This window comes from Condylura cristata, unplaced genomic scaffold (genome assembly GCF_000260355.1).
Source record: "Condylura cristata isolate star-nosed mole 26May11 unplaced genomic scaffold, ConCri1.0 scaffold00015, whole genome shotgun sequence".
Taxonomy (NCBI): Eukaryota; Metazoa; Chordata; class Mammalia; order Eulipotyphla; family Talpidae; genus Condylura; species Condylura cristata.
Window position 1 is genome coordinate 4,367,560 of NW_004567116.1, and position 18,940 is coordinate 4,386,499.

At 55.7% G+C, this 18,940-nt stretch overlaps 2 protein-coding genes across 5 annotated transcripts; one reads left to right on the forward strand and one right to left on the reverse strand.

Annotated features, from left to right (window-relative positions):
* Nucleotides 1-4,662: 4,662 nt before the first annotated feature.
* TMEM138 (transmembrane protein 138) lies at nt 4,663-10,007 on the reverse strand. 2 transcript variants are annotated; one of them, XM_004682736.2, is made up of 5 exons: nt 9,660-10,007; nt 7,935-8,188; nt 6,640-6,811; nt 5,443-5,518; nt 4,663-5,226 (listed from the first exon to the last, which is right to left on the reverse strand). In XM_004682736.2, the coding sequence occupies exons 2-5, from the start codon at nt 8,060-8,062 to the stop codon at nt 5,114-5,116; spliced, it is 489 nt and encodes a 162-aa protein (XP_004682793.1). In that variant the 5' UTR covers nt 8,063-8,188; nt 9,660-10,007; the 3' UTR covers nt 4,663-5,113. The 2 variants fall into 2 exon arrangements, with proteins under 2 accessions (XP_004682793.1, XP_012581111.1); XM_012725657.1 differs by lacking the exon at nt 9,660-10,007 and adding an exon at nt 9,202-9,218.
* LOC101624862 (cytochrome b ascorbate-dependent protein 3) lies at nt 9,424-18,363 on the forward strand. Of its 3 annotated transcripts, none has more exons than XM_004682737.2 (7): nt 9,424-9,486; nt 12,844-12,950; nt 13,925-14,123; nt 15,090-15,298; nt 15,739-15,893; nt 16,459-16,615; nt 17,204-18,363. In XM_004682737.2, the coding sequence occupies exons 3-7, from the start codon at nt 13,940-13,942 to the stop codon at nt 17,225-17,227; spliced, it is 729 nt and encodes a 242-aa protein (XP_004682794.1). In that variant the 5' UTR covers nt 9,424-9,486; nt 12,844-12,950; nt 13,925-13,939; the 3' UTR covers nt 17,228-18,363. The 3 variants fall into 3 exon arrangements, with proteins under 3 accessions (XP_004682794.1, XP_012581110.1, XP_012581109.1); XM_012725656.1 differs by lacking the exon at nt 9,424-9,486 and adding an exon at nt 10,183-10,248; XM_012725655.1 differs by lacking the exon at nt 9,424-9,486 and adding an exon at nt 12,344-12,407.
* The last annotated feature ends 577 nt before the right edge of the window (nt 18,364-18,940 follow it).

Here is an 18,940-nt window from a genome sequence, read left to right on the forward strand (position 1 = left end):
TCGGTGCCGTGTGCGCATGCGCGCGGAGCAGCGCGGGCCCCCTAAGGGCTGTAGCTCTGGGTTGAGCTCGCAGAGTCTTGGGACAAACAGTGACCCCTCCCGTTGCTGTGGCTCGCAGACTTCGTGGACAGAGAGGAGCTCTCGGGCTTCCCTACCCCCAGGTTACAGTGTGGTGGCACAGTTGCAGGCTGTGGCCTTGTGACCCCGGGACTGGGACTGGCCCTAGCTGCAGGATTCTTTCCCCACAGCCGTGGAGAAAGAGAACGTGCGCGCCACGGTGCCCTGCAGACGCCGGGGGTGGGTTGGCATCGGCCTGCTGCCGCGGTCGGCTTGCGCCCAGGTGGCTGGGTGCCAAGGACACGCGGAGATGAGCGGTGGTCGCCGCGTGACCCGAAACGTGCAGCGGAAGGCGGCCAGGTGGGACGTGAGAGAAGGGGTGCACTGGGGTGTAAAGCCTCCTTGCTACTTGGCGCAATCGCAATCGTTGCCCGCAGGAGGGAAAGGAAAGGGGTCTTGAGTGCATTCGGGCTGACTTGGCTTTGTCGGCCGGGCCAGGAAACAGTCACACTCAGGCAGGTATTGAGCTGAGAGTAACCTGTAAGGCAGGTGCTGTACTCCTAACCGGTGGAGCGGATGTGGGGCGGTAGGTGTACTTCTAGACACAAAGGGGAAGGAACGGAAGCAGTTTCCTGAATTGGCGAGGGTAATGGAGAAATCCTTCCTCGGGGCTTGCACTGAGAGGCCGTGGATAAACTTCCGACCTCACTTTCCTCTCTTCTCCAGTCTCCAGATCTCTACTTGCACCTGCCGCCCTGGGAGGGCTCCGGGTATCAAGGTCAGACAAGCAAGGGGGAGGGGCGGAAAGGGAGCAGGATCCAGCGCACCTTCCTCCCCTGACTCCTAGGCCAGAGGAAAGGTGAACAGCGCCCCGGGCCTCAGGCATCCCTCTTGAAAAGGAGTGGCCAGCTGCTTGCTTTGCTAAATTATGGGCAGAACACAGTCATGCCCACTGATCTATATATCTTATGGAGCTACTCTCACGTTACAGTGCCTAAATGGAGAGAATTCACGGTTTGTGAGGAAACTTCCCTTCTGGGAGTTTGGACTTTGGGGACCTGCTATTGGAGGGAGTTGGATGTGCATAGGTTGTGGCCAGTCTCCAGTACAAACCATGAGTCTGAATCTCTAACAAGCTTCTCTGGGAGACAACAGCCCACACATTCTAGTTTAAGGTGAAAGCTTAGACCATTGGTTTTAGATCTTCTTCCTTAATGTAAGATGCATCACAGGTATTTTAATATGTTGCATTTTCATTATAATTTCCAAGTAATTTCTAATTTCCTTATGATTTCTTTAAATTTTTTTATTTATGCATACAAGAACTGGAATGCAGGCCAGAGGTGCAAGGGATGAGACTTCACCATAGGTAGAATGGGGAGCAGAACAGGCGGATCTACTTAAGTTCACTGCTGCAGCAAGGGGACAGGAGGGGTCTGCACCATGGGGGTCAGCTCCCTGGCCGGGGATCGAACTCCTGCTGCAGTGGCTGGGGCTTGCTTCCTCAGTGCTGCACTTCAACCCATTGTGCACCAGCGAGGGCCCTTGATATCTTTTTTTGATCCAGGGATTATTTAATTTCTAAATATTGTGGCTTCTCTGATGTGACAGTGATTAATACAGATTCCCTCAGCTTCAGAATGTGATTTCCCTAGTGGAGTGGGGCTGTTTCTCCAGCACCACTTTAAGCTTGTCAGTAGAGGGCGCTGGAGGGCCGTCGTAGGAGATAGGGGCTTCTCGAGGTTCTGTTGTGCGGTTGTGATTTTTGTTGCCCTGGTTTCAAAGTGTCTGTACTTCAAAATTTTAAGCCCTTTATGCTATCTTTATTTCAGCAGTTCTCTAGGGCTTTAAAAAAAAAAGCAATTTGTATTTTATCTGATGTTTCTAGTTCCTGGAGTGAGTATTGACCAGCTAGAGCACTTTCATCCTACTTAAAGTCTAAGAGTCTAAGCACTTTTAAAGTGGTAATTTCCCGTGGCCTTTGAAAGTGAACTGTACCCAGGCAGTGAACTCACATTATACTTTAAAAACATCATACTTATCCCTAAGTGGGAAACAGCATATTTTATTGCATATCCCCCATAATCGTAACTGTGTATAAACTATATGTACATATTGTCAAGGATTTGAAATAAATAACAGCATGAGATTACAGCAGTTTTTTGCTTTTGTAAACATTTTTCTGAATTGTTACATTATAAGAAATACGGAAGTAAGTATAGATTGCCAAGGAGAAGAATCAACCTAGAGCTGTGGGAAATTAACTGCATAGGCCACTTTAAACTTAAACTTTATACCAGGTAGATATATTAACTATAAAGGAAAATAAACATATGTAAATATACATATGTATTTATGAGATGCACAAGGTGACAAAGTACCATAAATATTGTGAGGAAACAGGCATTTGGTAGTACTCACCAGCTGCAAAGACTGCAGAGAACAATCCAGGTGGTTCATTTTGTGGCACAGAAAATAGCCTTTCAGAAATTGGGACGAGCAAAGAGGAATGCTATTCCTGTAAGATCTTTTTTGAAATGACTCTAATCGACTTGTACTTTTTTCCCCCCAAGATTTATTTCTTATTTATGTATGCATTCAAGAACTGGGTTGTAGGCCAGAGGAGGTGGGGGATGAGAGGATTCACCAGAGTCAGAGGGGGGAGCAGAACAGGCTGATTCACTGAAATACACTGCTGAGGGGAGCAGTGGGAGAGAGAGGTCTGTGCAATGTGGGTCAGCTCCCTGGACGGGAATCGAACTCGTGCTACAGCGGCTGTGATAGCTTCATAGTGCTGTGCTTTTAACCCGTGCGCCACCAGGGTGGGTCCTGGAGACATTTTTATATTGTGCTTTTTCTTCTTAAATATCTGTTAAAATTTTGGCATCTCATTCCCAGTGTTCTCTCATCTTTCTTTCCCCAGAGTCTTACTATAGAACAGGGATCAGCATACTGTGACTTGGTGGTAAATTTAGGCTCTTTATGTAGCCCTCAAGCTAAGTATGGAGGGCCTCCCTGGTGGCCTGGAGGTTATCTCAGCCTGTCACCTCCAGGGCCTGAGGTCTCTCCCTGGCCAGAAAGGTCACCATGCACAGCAGATCTCTACTGTCTCACCCGCTGCTCCCCTCAGCAGTGTATCTGTGAATCTGCCTGTTCTGCTCCCCACTCTGTCTCTGGTGAATCCTCTCACCTCCTGCATCTCTGTCTACACCCCACTTCTTCTATGCAAAAATAAATAAATGTTAGTGGTTAAAAAAAAAAGCTAAGAATACGTTTATATTTTTAGGTGATTAGAAAAAATACTGTGTGACAAATTTGAATTATGACATTCAAATTTCAGTGTCCTAAAATAGTTTTATAGAACACATTGTTTTAGGTATCTTCTACGGCTGTTTTCCTGCTACAATGTCAGAATAAGTAGTTGCAAAAGACTAGATGGCTCTCAAAATCTGAAATATGTTAATGTGGACTTTTCCTTAAAGATGTATTTATTTATGCATACAAGACACTGGGGTACAGGCCAGATGTGTGGGGGCGGGGTGAGAGGATTCACCAAAAAACAGAGCAGGAAGCAGAACAGGCTGATCCACTGAAATCCACTGCTGAGAGAGGAGTTCTGCTGTGCCATGTGGGTCATTCCCTGGCCGGGGATCGAACTCCTGCTGCAGTGGCTGCGATAGCTTCCTAGTAGTAGGACTTAACCTCTTGCGCCATCAGGGAGGACCTGGACTTCCACAGAAAAGCATGCCAATGTGTTTCTTTGCTCTGCACTGGTGTGACCTGTGGACTGGACCAGATAGCTGCCGTCCTTCCAGCTGCAGCTCCTGCCGGACGCTAGTACTGTCCCACTCAGCCCCCCAGGTCCCAGACTAGTTTGACCAGTGAGAATCTAAAAGACACAGAACAGGCCAAGGCTGGATGGGACTCTCAGTGGGGTTCTTCTGCTCTTCGAGCAGCCTGCCCAGGCTAGTCTGCAGGTGTGTTGTTGCAAGAAGCAGAGCTGAGCACAGCTGAAACCAGCTAAGAGTCAAGGAGCTCACCTCAGCTGCCTGGCCATCCCAGAGCTGACCACAACACACAGGCTAAGTCCCGTTGAAATCATCAGAACCCAATTCTCATCAGTTGACCCCCAAGACTCAAGGGCCAGGTACCTGTTCTATGTTGTATGCCACAGATGTTTGATGGTCGGCGTCTAACATTATGGTATAGAAAGCTGATAACTATGAAAAAGAAAAAAAGAAAACTGATACTATGGGCACGTGAGTTAAAAAGTTTCTTTTTTTGCCAGGACAGGCTAAAGGACACTTTGACTCCTCTGGGAGAATTTAGGTCTCTGATAAGGGGAAGAGTCTGACTGAGTAGGCACAGAAGTCTGGCATTCCAGGGGAGGGGTTAGGGTGTTAGAAACATCTTAAGGTTCTGCAGAAATATTCTGCAGGGATGTTAACCTGAAGTGGTGTTATGATGTTATCTCCTAGTAGGGCTCAGGAAGTATCTATCTGTATCTGCTCTGTGGCTCAGTCTGCCCGCCGGGATCACATGGACGCTGAGACTTCCACCGCCTCTAACTGTGAAGAGATCTAGACAGAGACGCCACCATTCCTGGAGAAAAACATTCAGTTTATTTCCTATTTATAAAATGTAAAAACAGTGCCTTGAGGGTAAATATAAACGTCTGAGGAGTGATCAGTCAGGAGCACGGAACTCCCCCTCTGCGTCCCTCAGGCATCAGTGTGGAGCCAGGAAAGTGGGTGCCGGGAGCCGCCCCACGCCAGGCTAAGCAAAAGCTTCCCAAGGATGCAGCCACCCAACCTCTGAGGAAGAGGAGTGCAGCGCGGGGCGACAGGGACGCCTGAGGTCGGTGGCCAGCAGGAGCTACACACCGGCTCGGGGACACTTAATTTGCAAGAGGGAGGCTCTTCCTGACATTTGAACACACCGGCCACGGCTTGTCTGAGGAAGCCCGGTGCTTCCTGGTGCAGAGACCCCAACGCCGCCTCCACAGAGCGGCCGGCGTGGCTTCCGTCAGGAAGGCGTCCATCGGGGCGACGAGCGGTCACCTTCGGACCTGCAGGAACTCCTTGCGCAGCCACTGGGAGTCCTGGTAGAAGCGAGGATCGCCCAGCCGCACGGCTGTCCGCTTGTAGAAGTAACAGTACAGCACTGCCGCTGAGGGTGGGAAGCGGAGAGAAGCCTCAGTCGTGCACCTGTCCTGCCCAGAGTAAGCGCAGGGCCCATCAAGGCTGGGGACCCCGCCTGACGGCCTCCCAGGCACCCCAGGAAGCCAGGGGCAGTACGCTCGTGCTAAGTGTGCCGGGCTGCGAGGCCAGGGTCAGGGCTGTCACTGCTACCGGCGAGTGAGGCTGAGCGTGCTCAGGTTCTCACCTAGTCTCTGGAACACGAACAGCGTCTGAAGTCCGTCTGTCCAGACAAAGCGGGTGGAGTTTTTCCAGCGCAAGTTCTGAGGAGACATGAACAGATGGACAAATCAAAGGGCAGCTGAGAGAGCATCTCCTTCTGCCTAACTGCAGAGCCACTTGGATTAAAATCATGCTACTCTCACCCTTCTTTCTCCAAGGAGTGTTTCTCAAAGGAGTCCCAAGCTTCTCTTCCCCCTCCCTCCACTTTTTCCCCTTTTTGGTAGCAAAAGGAATCATCTTAAACCCTAGTGGGGGAAATGGGACTATTATTCCCTTTCGTTCCAGAGCCTTTGCCAAAGAGACATGATAAACGTTATCTCAGGAGTTCAGTGTGGACACTACCCAGTCAGCTCCTGTCACATGAAGGCCAGGTGTATGCAGGGCTTTGCCAGGTCAGCAGCTTCACAGCACACAGCTGGACCTCCTTTGGCTGCAAGGGCGCCGGGCAGACAGTCCTCTTCTGGAAGCACCTAGCGCTTTTGGCTCTGCTCTGCTCCTTTCCTGGAAGCCCTATGCCTCCCCATGGGATCCCCAGGGCAACCTGGGGGAAGAGTCAGTCTGAGGAGGTGCCTTTAGGGCCTCTGAGGTTTAATGTGTTCCATCAAAATGGGTATGTGAGGAACACGTGTGAGGCACCCAGAAATGGGGGAATTTGTGAAGCAGAAGAAATCTGAGACCAGGTCGCTGGATCCACTGCAGGGGCTAAATGAGAACAGACAGAGGCACCTTGGAGGCTGGTGCGTGTGTGTCAGCGACAGAGACCCAGAAGAGGGACGCGGCAGTGAAGGGCACACGGCGAGCCTGTGTGGCCACTTCCCCGGGACGGCGATGCCTAAGAATAGCCCGTTATCAACACCCATCTGCCCAAACGGCTAATGAGGAAACAGGTTCACCTTCCTGTTTTAGCCCTGGCAGCTGTCAGGGGCAAAGTGAACTGAACGCTTCCAAGTGTCCTTCAACTCTCAGGGAAGGCTGCTTTTCCGCCCAGAAGGCTGGGCCAAGTGCCCTGCAAAACGCGCGCACCGTGCTCCAGGCTGGAGCATGTCACCCACTTTCTAGCGAGGATTCTGGCCCAGGTGACATGGTACTGGGTGCCATGTAGCTTCGAGAGAAGCTACTCCTAGCTCCTCAAAGATTCAGGAATCCAGAGTTCCACTCTTACCATGACCCAGACATGAAGGGAGATGCTGAGGGCGAAATACACAGCTGTCAGGATGATGGTCCCCTTGAACTTATGGAATAAGAGGTTGACCAAGCCAGCCTGGAAGACGAAGGTGTTGAAGAACATGAGGAAAATGATGATGATGTTGAAGAGGATTGCAATGTCCTGGATGCTGCAGACATACAAGACAAAACAGCCACATGGGGGTCTGCATGAGGGCCGAGGCCTGGCCCTCCTCCCCAGGGAACCAGAGGGTGTCCTCTTACCCCCTAGGGGGTGGCAAACATGGGCTCTGCCCCCAAATAAAACTACTACTGGTCCTACCAGTTGAAATGCAGCCCACAGACAGGGCTTCCTGTTGTGACACTCTAAGCTCAACAAACCTACCAGGCACTTGTCGGGAAGCCAGTTTCCTCCCCGTGTAGGACGGTGACCCGGCAACGCGCCCCTCTGACCTGTGAGTGGCGCAGCCGTCTCCAACACCCCTCTCCAGGAAGTTTTGTGAACAGCATAACGTAAGGTGCTCGGTTATGCCACTTACAGCCACTGGCCACTGGGTGATGTTTATTACTGTTTTACATTATTTCATTTCTCTCCACTGGAATGGAAGCCCCGTGAGAGCAGAACTTGTGAGGCGACCACCTGGCAGGTTGGTGAATGGAGCGTGAGCGTGTCTCAGGGCGTGCTTTTCCATGGAGTCTATAACCATGGCAGAGACTAAGTGCCAACAACTCCCATCCTGTGGGATTCATACATATTACTAGCACGACCGCCTTTTAAGCTCTCTCTTTTAAGTTCTCTTTCATGGCACCTTAAGACAATATTTCTATGTGAATTGCTCTCTGTATCCCAAACCATTACTAAAAGTACATAAAAAACAGGACTTGTGGGGCCCTCCCTGATGGCCTAGGGGTTAAGTCTCAGCACTATCATGTCCATGGCCTGAGTTCAATCCCCAGCCCCAGAGGTGACCCACACAGCGCAGCAGACCTCTCCTGACCCACCAGCTGCTCCCCTCAACAGTGTGTTTCAGCAGATCCACCTGGTCTGCTCCCCACTCTGTCTCTGATAAGTCCTCTCATCCCTGGTATCTCTAATCCACACCCTAGTTCTTCTACGCAAAAAATAAAATAGGACTCAGCAGTCGTCTGCACTGTAATCCATTGGTGTACCACGGATTATCCAATGTGCATCTTTATGCCCCCTGATAGTTCTACCACTGATTTTAGGATCTTTAAAATTCCTTAGTACAAAAGCTGCTTGGGCTCAGCTAGATGTCCCCCCACCCCACTCACATGAAGAGCACCAGCTGGATGACAGGGGCCATGCGGAGCAGCTCCGAGAAGGAATTGACAAAGAGGTCATAGGACAACAGCAGGAACTGCAGGGAGAGCACCAGGCTGTAGTTGCTGGTCTGGAGCATCTTCCTTCTGTCCCCCTGGGCCTCCCAGGGCGCACTCCACAGCTCCCAGCTTCCCTAGCACTGAGCAAGAGGCATCTGGTTCCTCAGCATCAGAGTTTTTTCATTCAATTGCTCTAAGACAAGGGCCTGTTGAGGCCAAAAAAAAAAGGGGGGGGAGGGTTGGAGGGTGTTAGCTATTAATACAATAAATATTACCCAAAGACCTATATAGTAGGTACAGTTCTAGAACCAGAATTTAAAACCAGTTTCTGGAAGTCAAGAAGGGAACCCTGCCATGGTTACTATTTCACATTGTTTCGTTTCCCTCCACTGGAATGGGGACCAGGAGGGAGGACTTGTGAGGCCGAGCACCCTGACTAGCCCCAACACTGGGCAGGCACACATCTGTCAACAAAATCAACAGAGAAAGCCAAGCAGCCACCCCTAGAGACACCTGCCCTCCACCCTTTCTCTATGCCTAGGACGTCCTGAACACAGAAATTGAGGGGTACTACAATGTGGCTGTCTAGTCACTACTGCTATTAATTGCAGCAGCAAATCGTTATATATCACAACGTGCCAGGAACTGTTTAAAGCATTAGCTCTTTAAAGCGCACAATAACCCCTTGAAGCAGGATATGTACTATTACATCTCCCCATTTTAGTGATGGGACAGCTGAGGTCCAGAGAAATCAAATAATTTGTCCTATGTAACACAGCCCGTGAGACTGACAGAGCTGGGATTCAGATCTTAGCTCCTGCTCCAAAGTGCTTCTTACATAACTGACAGGCTGATGTGTAAGCAGGTGGCAGGGAAAGCTGACAGAGATGTGGGAAGTGGTGTAGGCATAAAAAGCTGTAACCAAAGTTGTAGTAGTATACAGTCACACCAGGTGAAAGGAGCTGGGCCCTTATTTGCATGTACTTGAAGACCAAGAGGTTGTTTTGGGGGTGTCCTGTGGCCCTACAGCTAGATGAAATCTAGACACAAATTTCAAAATTTAGAGATTAAATTAACCCCTGTGAGACTTACCACACTTTTCAAACCCTCTTCGTGTTATGTTACTTTATCTTGCAGCCAGCTCCAAGCAGCTGCTATTTAGCATAGACTCCACTGCAGAGGCCCAACGAGGTCTGTCCACCTGGTCTACCCATCTCACCTGGCTGTATAAACGCGCTGATTCTGGGCCCAGTTACCTCATTCACCAAGTGACACTGTCACCTGCAGCACCAGCACGAGGAATGTGGCGACCTTTAATCCTCGCAACTGCGGGCCACTCGGCCCGCTCCGTAAGCCAGGACGCCGCCCGAGGTCGAGCCTCCCGCGGGGCGTAGCGGCGCAAAGCCAGATACACATCTGGGAGTGGCTCCAGGCCCCGCTCCCGCCGCCCCGCACCGCCCGCCACGAGGAGCCTCCGCTCGCTCCGGCTGCGGGCACCCGCCAGGTAAGAGCGGTCTCCCGATCGGCCCCCGCGACCTGCGTTCCCTTTGTCCCGGCGCGCTGTCCCTCGCCCTCCCCCGTCCACTCGAGGCTGCCTCGCAGGAAGCCCACGCCAAAATCAGTAACAGCAAGAATTCCACCGTCCCGTCACTTTAGCCGCTACTCCCGCTTTCTCACCTCAAAGAACCAACGTCGGTTGTCATGGGGACGCCGTCCTGGTTTCCGGAAACCGCCTTAAGGTTCCGGAAGTAGATGGCTCCGCCGGCGCCGCGCTCCCGCCAGCCGTGGCCCTCCCTTGCCCACTCACCGCCTGCCCGGACGCCATTTTGGGCACCCGCTTTCCAGGGCCTGGTCCTCCCGCGTCGCCGCGCACGGCCCCCGCCCACACTGAGCGTGGCCTGTCAGCGTCTGGCGCGCCCTTAACGCCGGCCCCAATATTTCCGTTTTCACGGGATAGAGGGTGAGGGGCAGGGCAGGCCCGTGAGGCGCTCCAGGCTCCTGTAACCCTAGAGTGGGAGTAACAGGAGCCGGGAACCTCGGCGCGCTGGGAGCGGGAGACGCCGCGGCGCTGGACTTCATTTCCCAGGTGGCTGCGCGCGCTACCGGAAGTGCCGGCGGCCTATAAGGTGGCGAGGCGGCCCCGCCCCTCCGCTCGCTGGCGCCACTGACGCCACCTGCCAGGACCCCCTGGAGCGGCGGCGCGGAGCCCGTTGGCCAGGAGTCTCGGAGACCCCAGCCCCGCTGCGTCCCGATGCAGCTCGGGGGGGTGAGAAAGAGCCCGCACTGGGAGAACCGGGGCCTGGGCCGAGTGCCGCCTCCGCGCTACCTCGCTTCGCACTGTCGCGACCCCTCGCTCGGCTTCAGTTTACTCTTGTGGGAACGAGCACGGTTCCTTCTCCAGCTGGTGGTCGAAGGCGCCAAAGCTATTCCCGGTCGCCGCCAGCAGGCGCAGCCCTATCGCCCTGGTTTTACCCAAGGTCCCAGCAGAGGAGTCGGGAGACGACCCCGGCTGCCTGGAATCGCCCTGCGCTCTGGAGGACCTTGCTCGCCCCACACCGCCCGGCTGGGATTTGGGGCCCCTCGGTCCTGAGTTTTGCCAACAGAAGCGACCCTGGGAAGCTAGCGTCCTCGGAGCTCGGGGCGAAAGCCTGGGGTTCCTGCCAGCTCTGTCACCTTGACCAAGTCACTTTCCTCCTTTGAGCTTTTGGGGTTCCGGCCTGTCAGATGTCAGTTAAGGGTTTGGAACTTGAGCCCTATGTCTGGTTCTCAGGATTCCTGACACCCCCTCATTCACTTGGGGAGGGGAGCAGCAGACGGGTTTTCTGCTCCTCCACTTACTGGCTTTCTAAATTGTAGGCGCATCATTGTAAGATTTGGGAGTGGAGCTTTTTTCTAAGAGGACCGTGAATGGAAAATACCCACTTCCTACCCCATGGCCTGATCTGCCTAGGCTTGGGCTGATTAGACCGCTTAGTTTGGAGCTTCGACTGATGAGCCACAGGCTAAATCTGGCCTGCCTGGATGGTTTTGACACTTTTTAAAAAAAAAAAAATAATTATTTTATGTGTGCAAGAGCTGGGGTACAGGCCAGGGGTGCTGGGAGGCGAGAGGATTCATCAGAGACAGAGTAGAGAGCAGAACAGTTAGAGCCCCTGAGATACACTGCTGAGGGGAGCAGCGGGGAGACAGGAGAGGTCTGCTGCATCAGCTCCCTGGCTGGGGATTGAACTTGCTGAAGCAGCTGCAGCCAGCTTCATGGTGCTGTGCTCACCTGTTGTGCCACCAGGAGGGCCTGGTTTTGATAGACTTAAGCGACTGAAAAAAATGAAAAGGTTATTTTGCACACGTGAAAATGATGTGAAACCGAAATTTCAATGTCTATAAATAAAGCTTTTTAGGAACACAGCCATGCTCACTTGTCTGACCACACTGGTACCACAACTGCAGAGTGATGACAGTCGTGACAGAGGGCTGCGCAGCCTGAAGTATTGCCATTTGGGCCCTTTAAGAAGACTGGACTGACATCTGACTTAGGGGAGGGCAGACTAGGGGACCAAGCTGGTGGGCACACCTTGGGCACACCTTGGGCACGTAGCACAACCTGCTCTCTCAGGACAAGTGAGAGGCCATTAGCATTGGGTTGCAAGTCACACGCACTCTTCGCTGCTCTCCGCTTTGGCTCTATCCTGGGCAGAGGGAGGGCACTTTGAGGGTACCTTGAGCTGTGTCACACCCCACCCTCTGTCAGAAAAGCGTTCCGTTGTCTGTTCCAGTTCTGTCCCAGAGCAGCAATCGGGACCTCTTTGGTGGTGGTGGTGGGGGGGGGGGCTGTGCAGTCCCTTTTGGATCCTAGATTTGTTTTCCTTCTACAAAAGAAAACAAAAATTCTGAAAGTAGAGACCCAATGAATGGAGCTGACAAAGCTAAAGGGGTGGGGGGGTGACCGAAGAGGTGGTGAACAGAAATTTCCCCTACCCTTTCAGGAACTGGGGGTACCGCTCAGACCCTGAGTTCCCCAGTTCATTGGTGAAACTTCTAGGAAGCTGGTGGCATGACTTTCTCGGTCCAGCCTCCTGGAAACTTTGTTTTGCCCAGTTTTCAGCACTTCCTTTCTCAGCGATCACTGCCCAGATGGATCACCTCATCTTCAGCTTCTCTGACTAGGTGGCCACATGGCGTGGATTCAGGGCCACTGAGATAGGGGGGCGGGGAGCGGGTGGGGAAAGCCATGAGCTCGGGGTGCTTATTAGCAGTTAGGATGAAAAGCTGTGACAGAGCCATGAAAAGTCTCACACTTTCCTCTCCCTTCTGCACACTTGCGCATTTGACCTTCTAGCAACCTGAGTTGAGGAGAGGTCAGCCAAACAGACCAGAAACGCCCCACTTCCCAGTCCTACAGCATAAGGACTTACTCTTTCCTCATCTGTAAGTTGCGGGTGCTAACTTGAGACTTCCTCTCAGGATGGTGTTTTTTTTGTTTGTTTAAGGTTCATTCATGGAGTACAGACCACACGTAGGAGGGGTGGGGCGGTGACAAGATTCACCAGAGACAGAGTGGGGAGCAGAACAGGCAGATTGAGAAGTACGCTGCTGAGGGGAGCAGCGGGCAAGACAGGCGAGGTCTGCTGTGCCATGCGGATCACCTCTGGGTCCGGAGATCGAACTTGCACTGAAGTGGCTGCAGCCAGATTGCAGTGCTGTGTCCTAACCCATGGCGCCACCAGGGAGGGCCCTGGTGGTGGTTTGCTTGACTCCCAGGATTGTTGAGGGGAGCTCCTAGACTGGGGGTACAGATTCTAGGCTGTGTGCTCCTGGCTGCCCTGCAGCAAATTATATTCTAATTGCCAGGCTTTTCTTTCAGAGCAGAAGACTGAGACCTGCACATGTTGAGTGATATGCTCCAGGTACCTTAGTTTGTGCAAATCAGAACCCAGCCCAGCCCTCTGTCAGCCGCCGCGAGATCTGAAGGTGAGATCTCAGTGCTTTATCTGCTTGGAGCTTGGCGGCTGTTTTAGGGGCCTCCTCTCCTGTTAGCTGGCTCACATTAAGGGGTCCTGACAGCAGGAAGACACGGGCGCATGCTTGTGGTGAGCCCCGGGACAGGGTACTTACTACCTTTCAAACGGGGCTCACACTGCCTGCCCATTAGCTGAGGACCAGGGCAGCCCTAGGGCTCCGGCACTTGCCTGCCACCCTCCACCCACTTGCTGGTGGGTGTTCATTAGCCCTGCCTGAAACTGGAGTTGGTCTCCGAGTTGATCAGGTGCGAGTTGATCAAGTCTCAAAATAAACTCTTGCTTTCTAGACCATGAGTTCTTACTTCCTCTTTTATCCTCTGGACTTTCCCCAGAGGAAGAGAAAGCAGAAGTCTCAGATCTGGGGAGAGCTGGTGTTGCATAATGCAAGGTGTGTGGGGCACTCTGGTCTTAGTTCCTAGCAGGACCATCAGCCCCACAGAATTCCCCATTTCTCTAGAAGTGGGAGCCCAGAGATGCCATCTTGGCTGCCCTTGGGATTATGACTTTCTCTTTTTTAGAACTGAGCATCTGGGCCTAGATTGTGAGTCCATCTCTCTAAGGGGGAGAAAATGGTAGCGGTGATTCCTCAGCTTCTAGTCCCATGAAGGGAGACTAACCCAGGGCTGTAGGCCCAGGGCCTTGGCACCTGGTAGAGGACGCCCCTCTCTGCCCCTGCTGCAGGCTTGAGCTGGAGCTCCCCTCTGCCCTGTGCTGGGGCGGAGCCTCACCCACAGCTCATAACCAGAGAGCAGGATCCCCCAGCACCTAAGGCTTCTCGGGGTGGTGACCCAGGCTGTGGCAGGGGAACTGAAGCAAAAAGCATCGATTCCTCTCAGGGGCCAAGAGCAAGGTCAGTGTTAGGTCTCCAGCTAGTGTGCAGGGCTCACCCAGCCGGCAGGCACATGTGATTTCTACTTCTTCTAGGAGTGCTTGATCAGAATGGCTGTGGGATGGTTTTACCTGTCCTGCCTGGCACTGGGGTCTCTGGGCTCCTTGTGCATCCTCTTCACTGCCTATTGGATGCGGTACTGGCGTGGTGGCTTTGCCTGGGATGGCACCGTGTTCATGTTCAACTGGCACCCGGTGCTCATGGTTGCTGGCATGGTGGTGCTGTATGGAGCTGGTGAGTACCATGTGAGCCTGGCAGGCGCCTGAGCGCACCAGCGCTCTCCCTCTCCAGCACTGTCACTACTAGACTCCAAGCTATGGGAGGGAGAGGGAGCAGGGGTGGGGGTGGGGTGTGCGCCCGGAGGGGGTCTGTCTGTGGGTGCTGGTAGCATTTGGAGGAAGTAGTGGAAGTGGGGGAATCGGAGAATGGCAGCCTCACGAGTAGCGCAGGCACCGGCAAATGTTCCTATAAATGTCCAGCGAGTAGTATTTCAGGCTTCACCAACCCTGCCAGCTGTGTCTGCCATGTGTGGACACGTCTTGACCCCTGACCTGGCGTTTGCCAGCCGCTGCCCCGGTCAGGAGGTTGGCGCCTCCGCAGCACAGTCAGGTCCTCCGTGGGGTCCTGCTTCCACCTCTCGGACCTGTGTCGCCCAGAGCCTTGGGCCCAGCTGGGCTGGTCTTCCCGGGCTGCGGGCAGGAACGGGGATGGCACTGACAGTGGCACTTGCCCTGTGTGCCTGGAGCCCTGAGGCGCCTTTCTCGTTTTTAAGCAGCTGATGCCGCGGGCTCTATTGTAAGCCCCATTTTCAGATGAGGAGACTGGGTGAGGGGAGGCCCGCGGCTGAGAGGCAGAGCTGGGATTCGGCCCTCGGCTGTCTGCCCTTCAGGCCTGTGTCCTAACGGCCGAGCTGTGAGAGCTCACTTAGCTGGAAGAAAGAACCTGGCGTTGCCCTTAAGACTGCAAAGCTGCACCTGTGGCCTTTCTCCCTCCAGGTCGGAGCCCCGGGAAGCCGCCCTCTCTCCCCGCTCAGTGTGGCTGGCCAGCAGCCCAGAGCGCCTGGGTTAGAAGGTGGCTGAGGTGCCACCAGGGCCCAGCAGCTCCCCCGCCACTCTGGGTGCTGAGCGGCCGCGGCAGGGGGTTCCCTGGCTGGGGGTGAGCGCAGGGGAGGAGGCCAAGCCCAGCTACGTCTCCCTGCAGCCTCGCTGGTGTACCGCCTGCCCCAGTCGTGGGTGGGGCCCAAGCTGCCCTGGAAACTCCTCCACGCGGCCCTGCACCTGGCGGCCTTCACCCTGACCGTGCTGGGGCTGTTCGCCGTCTTTCAGTTTCACCAGCATGGAAACATCGCCAACCTCTATTCCCTGCACAGCTGGCTGGGCATCACCACTGTCTTCCTCTTTGCCTGCCAGGTGGGTCTGCGACCTCCTTTGGGTCCCCTGGCGGGAGGCTTCCTTAGCCTCTGGGGCTTCGCGGCCTCAGCCCTAACACTCCCTCAGCTCCGCTCCTGAGGCCAGCCAGCCCCACAGGACGTGACCCGTCCCGTCACACCAGCTTCAAGGGCTCCCACACACCCCACCACACAGCCCATTCCCACTCGCATGAGTCAGATGCCCTTAGAGCGTGGTGTCCCCAGGCTGACGTCAGCTCTGCACCATGGTCAGGGTGAGGCTGCCTGGAGGGAAGCAGAGGCATCTGGAGGCGGGTGTGTGGGAGAGTGGGCTTGCGGCCCTGCCCTGCACGAGAAGACCCGTTTGTGCGAGGCGGGCTAGCGCTGTGGGCCGGCAGGGCGGTGCCTGGGGGCAGCCCTAGCCGAGCCACCACCCAGCACTGCCCCCTCCTGTGTCCACAGTGGCTCCTGGGCTTTGCTGTCTTCCTGCTGCCTTGGGCGCCCACGTGGTTACGCTGCGTCCTGAAGCCCGTCCACGTATTCTTTGGAGCGTCTGTCCTCTCTCTGGCCATTGCGTCCGTCATTTCCGGCATTAATGAGAAGCTTTTCTTCAGCCTGTGAGTGGGATGGAGCCCCCAGTTCTTCGGGGGAGAGGAGAGGGTCTTCAAGAGAGGCACTTGTGATCCAGGCCCAGCCAGGGGCAGGGACCTTGCAGCAGGCTGGTTTCCGCTCCGGGAGGTGGTAGGGTTGGTCTGGCTGGGAAACCGTGGGCAGTCACCCCGCACCAGCTGATTTGGCACCTCCTGCATGGGAGAAGCCACCCCAGGGCCTCAGGCACGCTCCCTGGCAGCCAACTGCAGGCGCTCGCCAGTCCCAGCCGGCTCACCTGCCCAGCCCGCACTGTTTCCAGCCAGTGTGGTGTCGTGATTTGACTGTGCCACTTCCTGACCCCCGCAGCCCCGGCCAAGGTCATCAAGGTCATCTCCCCTCTGAGCCGCAGCGGCCTCCTAGGTCGAAAGCACCCTGCAGATATTTGTGGCGGCAGGGACTCAGGAGTGCGTCCACCTCCCAAGTCACAGGTGGCCCTGGGGAGGCAGCTCGCCCGGTCTTGGCGGCAGCGTGACCCTCTGGGCAAGGACAGCTGGGAACGTCTCTCAAGGGCCCGTGTTGTTTGTCACTCAGGAAAAATGCCACCCAGCCGTACTCCAGCCTGCCCAGCGAGGCTGTGTTCGCCAACAGCATTGGGATGCTGGTGGTGATCTTCGGGCTGCTGGTGCTCTATATCCTCCTGGCTTCCTCTTGGAAGCGCCCGGAGCCTGGGATCCTGACGGACAGACAGGTAGGGCTCCTGGCTTCTGGGGAGGGTGGGCATCAGCAGATCGGGAGAAGGCCTGGCCTGGAGCGTCAAGCCAGCAGCATGGTGGGGAGCCCAGAGCTTGCGGTGAGTGAGGTTGGCCTGGGGCGCTAGGCTCACACGGGCACCTCCGCCGTCGAGGCCAATGCTGAGCTCGGGCTCAGGGTCTGGGGGCCTGTCACTGGGAGAGGGTGGTGGGGACGGGTGCGTTACTCTCCCCCAATTCCTGTCCTTTCATGAGGTGAGGTGCAGCCTGATCTTCCCCCAAAAGGGCTTGCACGTGATGAGGGGGTTCGTAGATGCGGCTCTGCCAGGATGGGGCAGGTCTGGGGGTAGCTCGAGTGTGTGTCGGGGACAGCTTGAGCGCTTGGGGCAGGTCTTGCTTGTTCTTAGCTACTCGGGCAGGTGGTAGGTGGTCTACGTATCAGGCTGAGGGACCTTGGGGCTCCCCTAAGTGATGTGGTGGCTGCGTGGGGACCACCCTGCAGGCTGGGTCCGCCTGAACACTTTGGGCCTGGCGTGGCTTCTGTAGTCCGGGAGCATTAACCCCTGTGCTCCTACCTGTCTTTCCAGCCCCTGCTGCATGATGGGGACTGAAGCAGGAAAGGGCGCCAGGAGCAGCCGGACGCCCCCAGAAGCTCCGCTCTGCCAGGGGCTCCATCGACGTGGGTCTGGACCCACACGGCTCCTCTCCTTGCCTCGCCCTGCTGGGCCGCTCTCTGTCCCAGCTTGCTGCTGCCACCTGCTTTTCTCTGTAGCTTTGGCCTCTGCACCCCTTTTTCTTGGCATCAGCCTCTCCCATTCTGCACGTCCACCAGGACCTCTTTGCCCTGGCCGCTCAGGCCGTCTGAAGAAACCAAGCTGACTCCCCGAGGCCCCTGGGGGTCTGGCTGAGTCTGGTGAGCCAGGGCACAGTTGTGGCTGTGTGAACGGCCAGGGTTTGGCCTGCAGGTGTGGCTTCCATTTAGGCCTCCTGCCCCCGGGCCCGCAGGAGCAGGCTGGCCTGTTAGGTTCCTGCAGCCTGGCCGTAGCTGAGCAGAAGGGGTACTCAGCAGTGGAATGGGGGGTAGGGAGTGGCTCTACCTCTTTTAGCCGCTGCGACAGCTGGGGCCTGGGCCTGGCCTTCCCGTCCTCGCAGCCCTGCCAACCCTGGCAACCTGCTGTCCCACGCGGGACCGCCCGGCCCCAGCTGTCCCGATGGACTGAGCAGCAGGGCAGCCGTCCCCTCCCGCCTGCCTGGGCAGTGTCCACCTTGCTGTCCTGGCAGGGCCTCGCCAGCTCGGTTGGTGTTTTGCCCAGCAGAGCCCAAGGAGCCATCACCCGTGGAGGTGTTCCCTGCCGGGCAGCTCGGTGCCTCGCCTGCCGCCATGCTTGCCCGACCCGGTGGCTCGCCTCCCGCGGAGAAACGGGCAGGCGGAGTCCCGCTGCTCCCCCCGGGTGGGGCTGTGCTTCCCTAGCTCTCCTAGAGCCCGCAGAGCCGGGCTCCACACGGCCGCAGAGCCCGAGTGGCGAGCCCGGGGCCGGAGCCTGGGTGCCGTAGCCCGAGGCTGACGCAGCCCAAGCCCGCGTGGCCAGCGTTGTTAGGAGGACCCTGCTGGAAGCTGCGGCTGGGTGCAGGGCGCTGAGCCATCGGCATGACCGATTACCTTGGTCACGTGGCCACTTCCCCCTTCCCATGTGGATGGGCAGCTCACTTGCTCATGAAGCTCGATTTGCATTAAACGTGATTTTAAGACTCAAGGCCCTTTCTGCTAAATGTCAGTGTGGCTCGCCGAGTTGTGGGGCATTTTGTAAAGTCCTCGGGCAGCTCAAACCAGAGCCCCGTGACAGCCTCATGGGTTGCATGACCCGTGCTGAGTGCTGTCCTTGACAGGCGATGGCTTTTGTGCATCTGTTTATCTTATGAGGAAGGAGGTGCTCCCTAGTTAGTAATACGGAAAACAAGACACAAAAAGGGTGAGTGACCTGCCTAAGGACCCGACTGGGAAGTGGCCGAGTTGGATCCACAGGGCGGTGTCTGGCGCCAGGTCCTTCCCCGCTGGCTGGAGACCAAGGTGTGACTGGCGGGCGGGGAGCCTCCCCGGGACTGGAGGGAGCCTGCAGAAGCCTGGGCAGGAGGAGGCCCCTTCCCAGGGTGGCCAGGGTGGCTGCCCCTGGTGATGACGGGCCAGAGCCGCTGCAGACGCTCGCTCTGAGGCAGCACACACCCGGACTGTGCCTCGGATTTGCCGGGGCCCTCCCCACCCCCAAGGAGTGCAGTCTTAGCCTACAGATTCCAGGAGGCCCAACGAGAGGCCCAAGCCTGCAGCT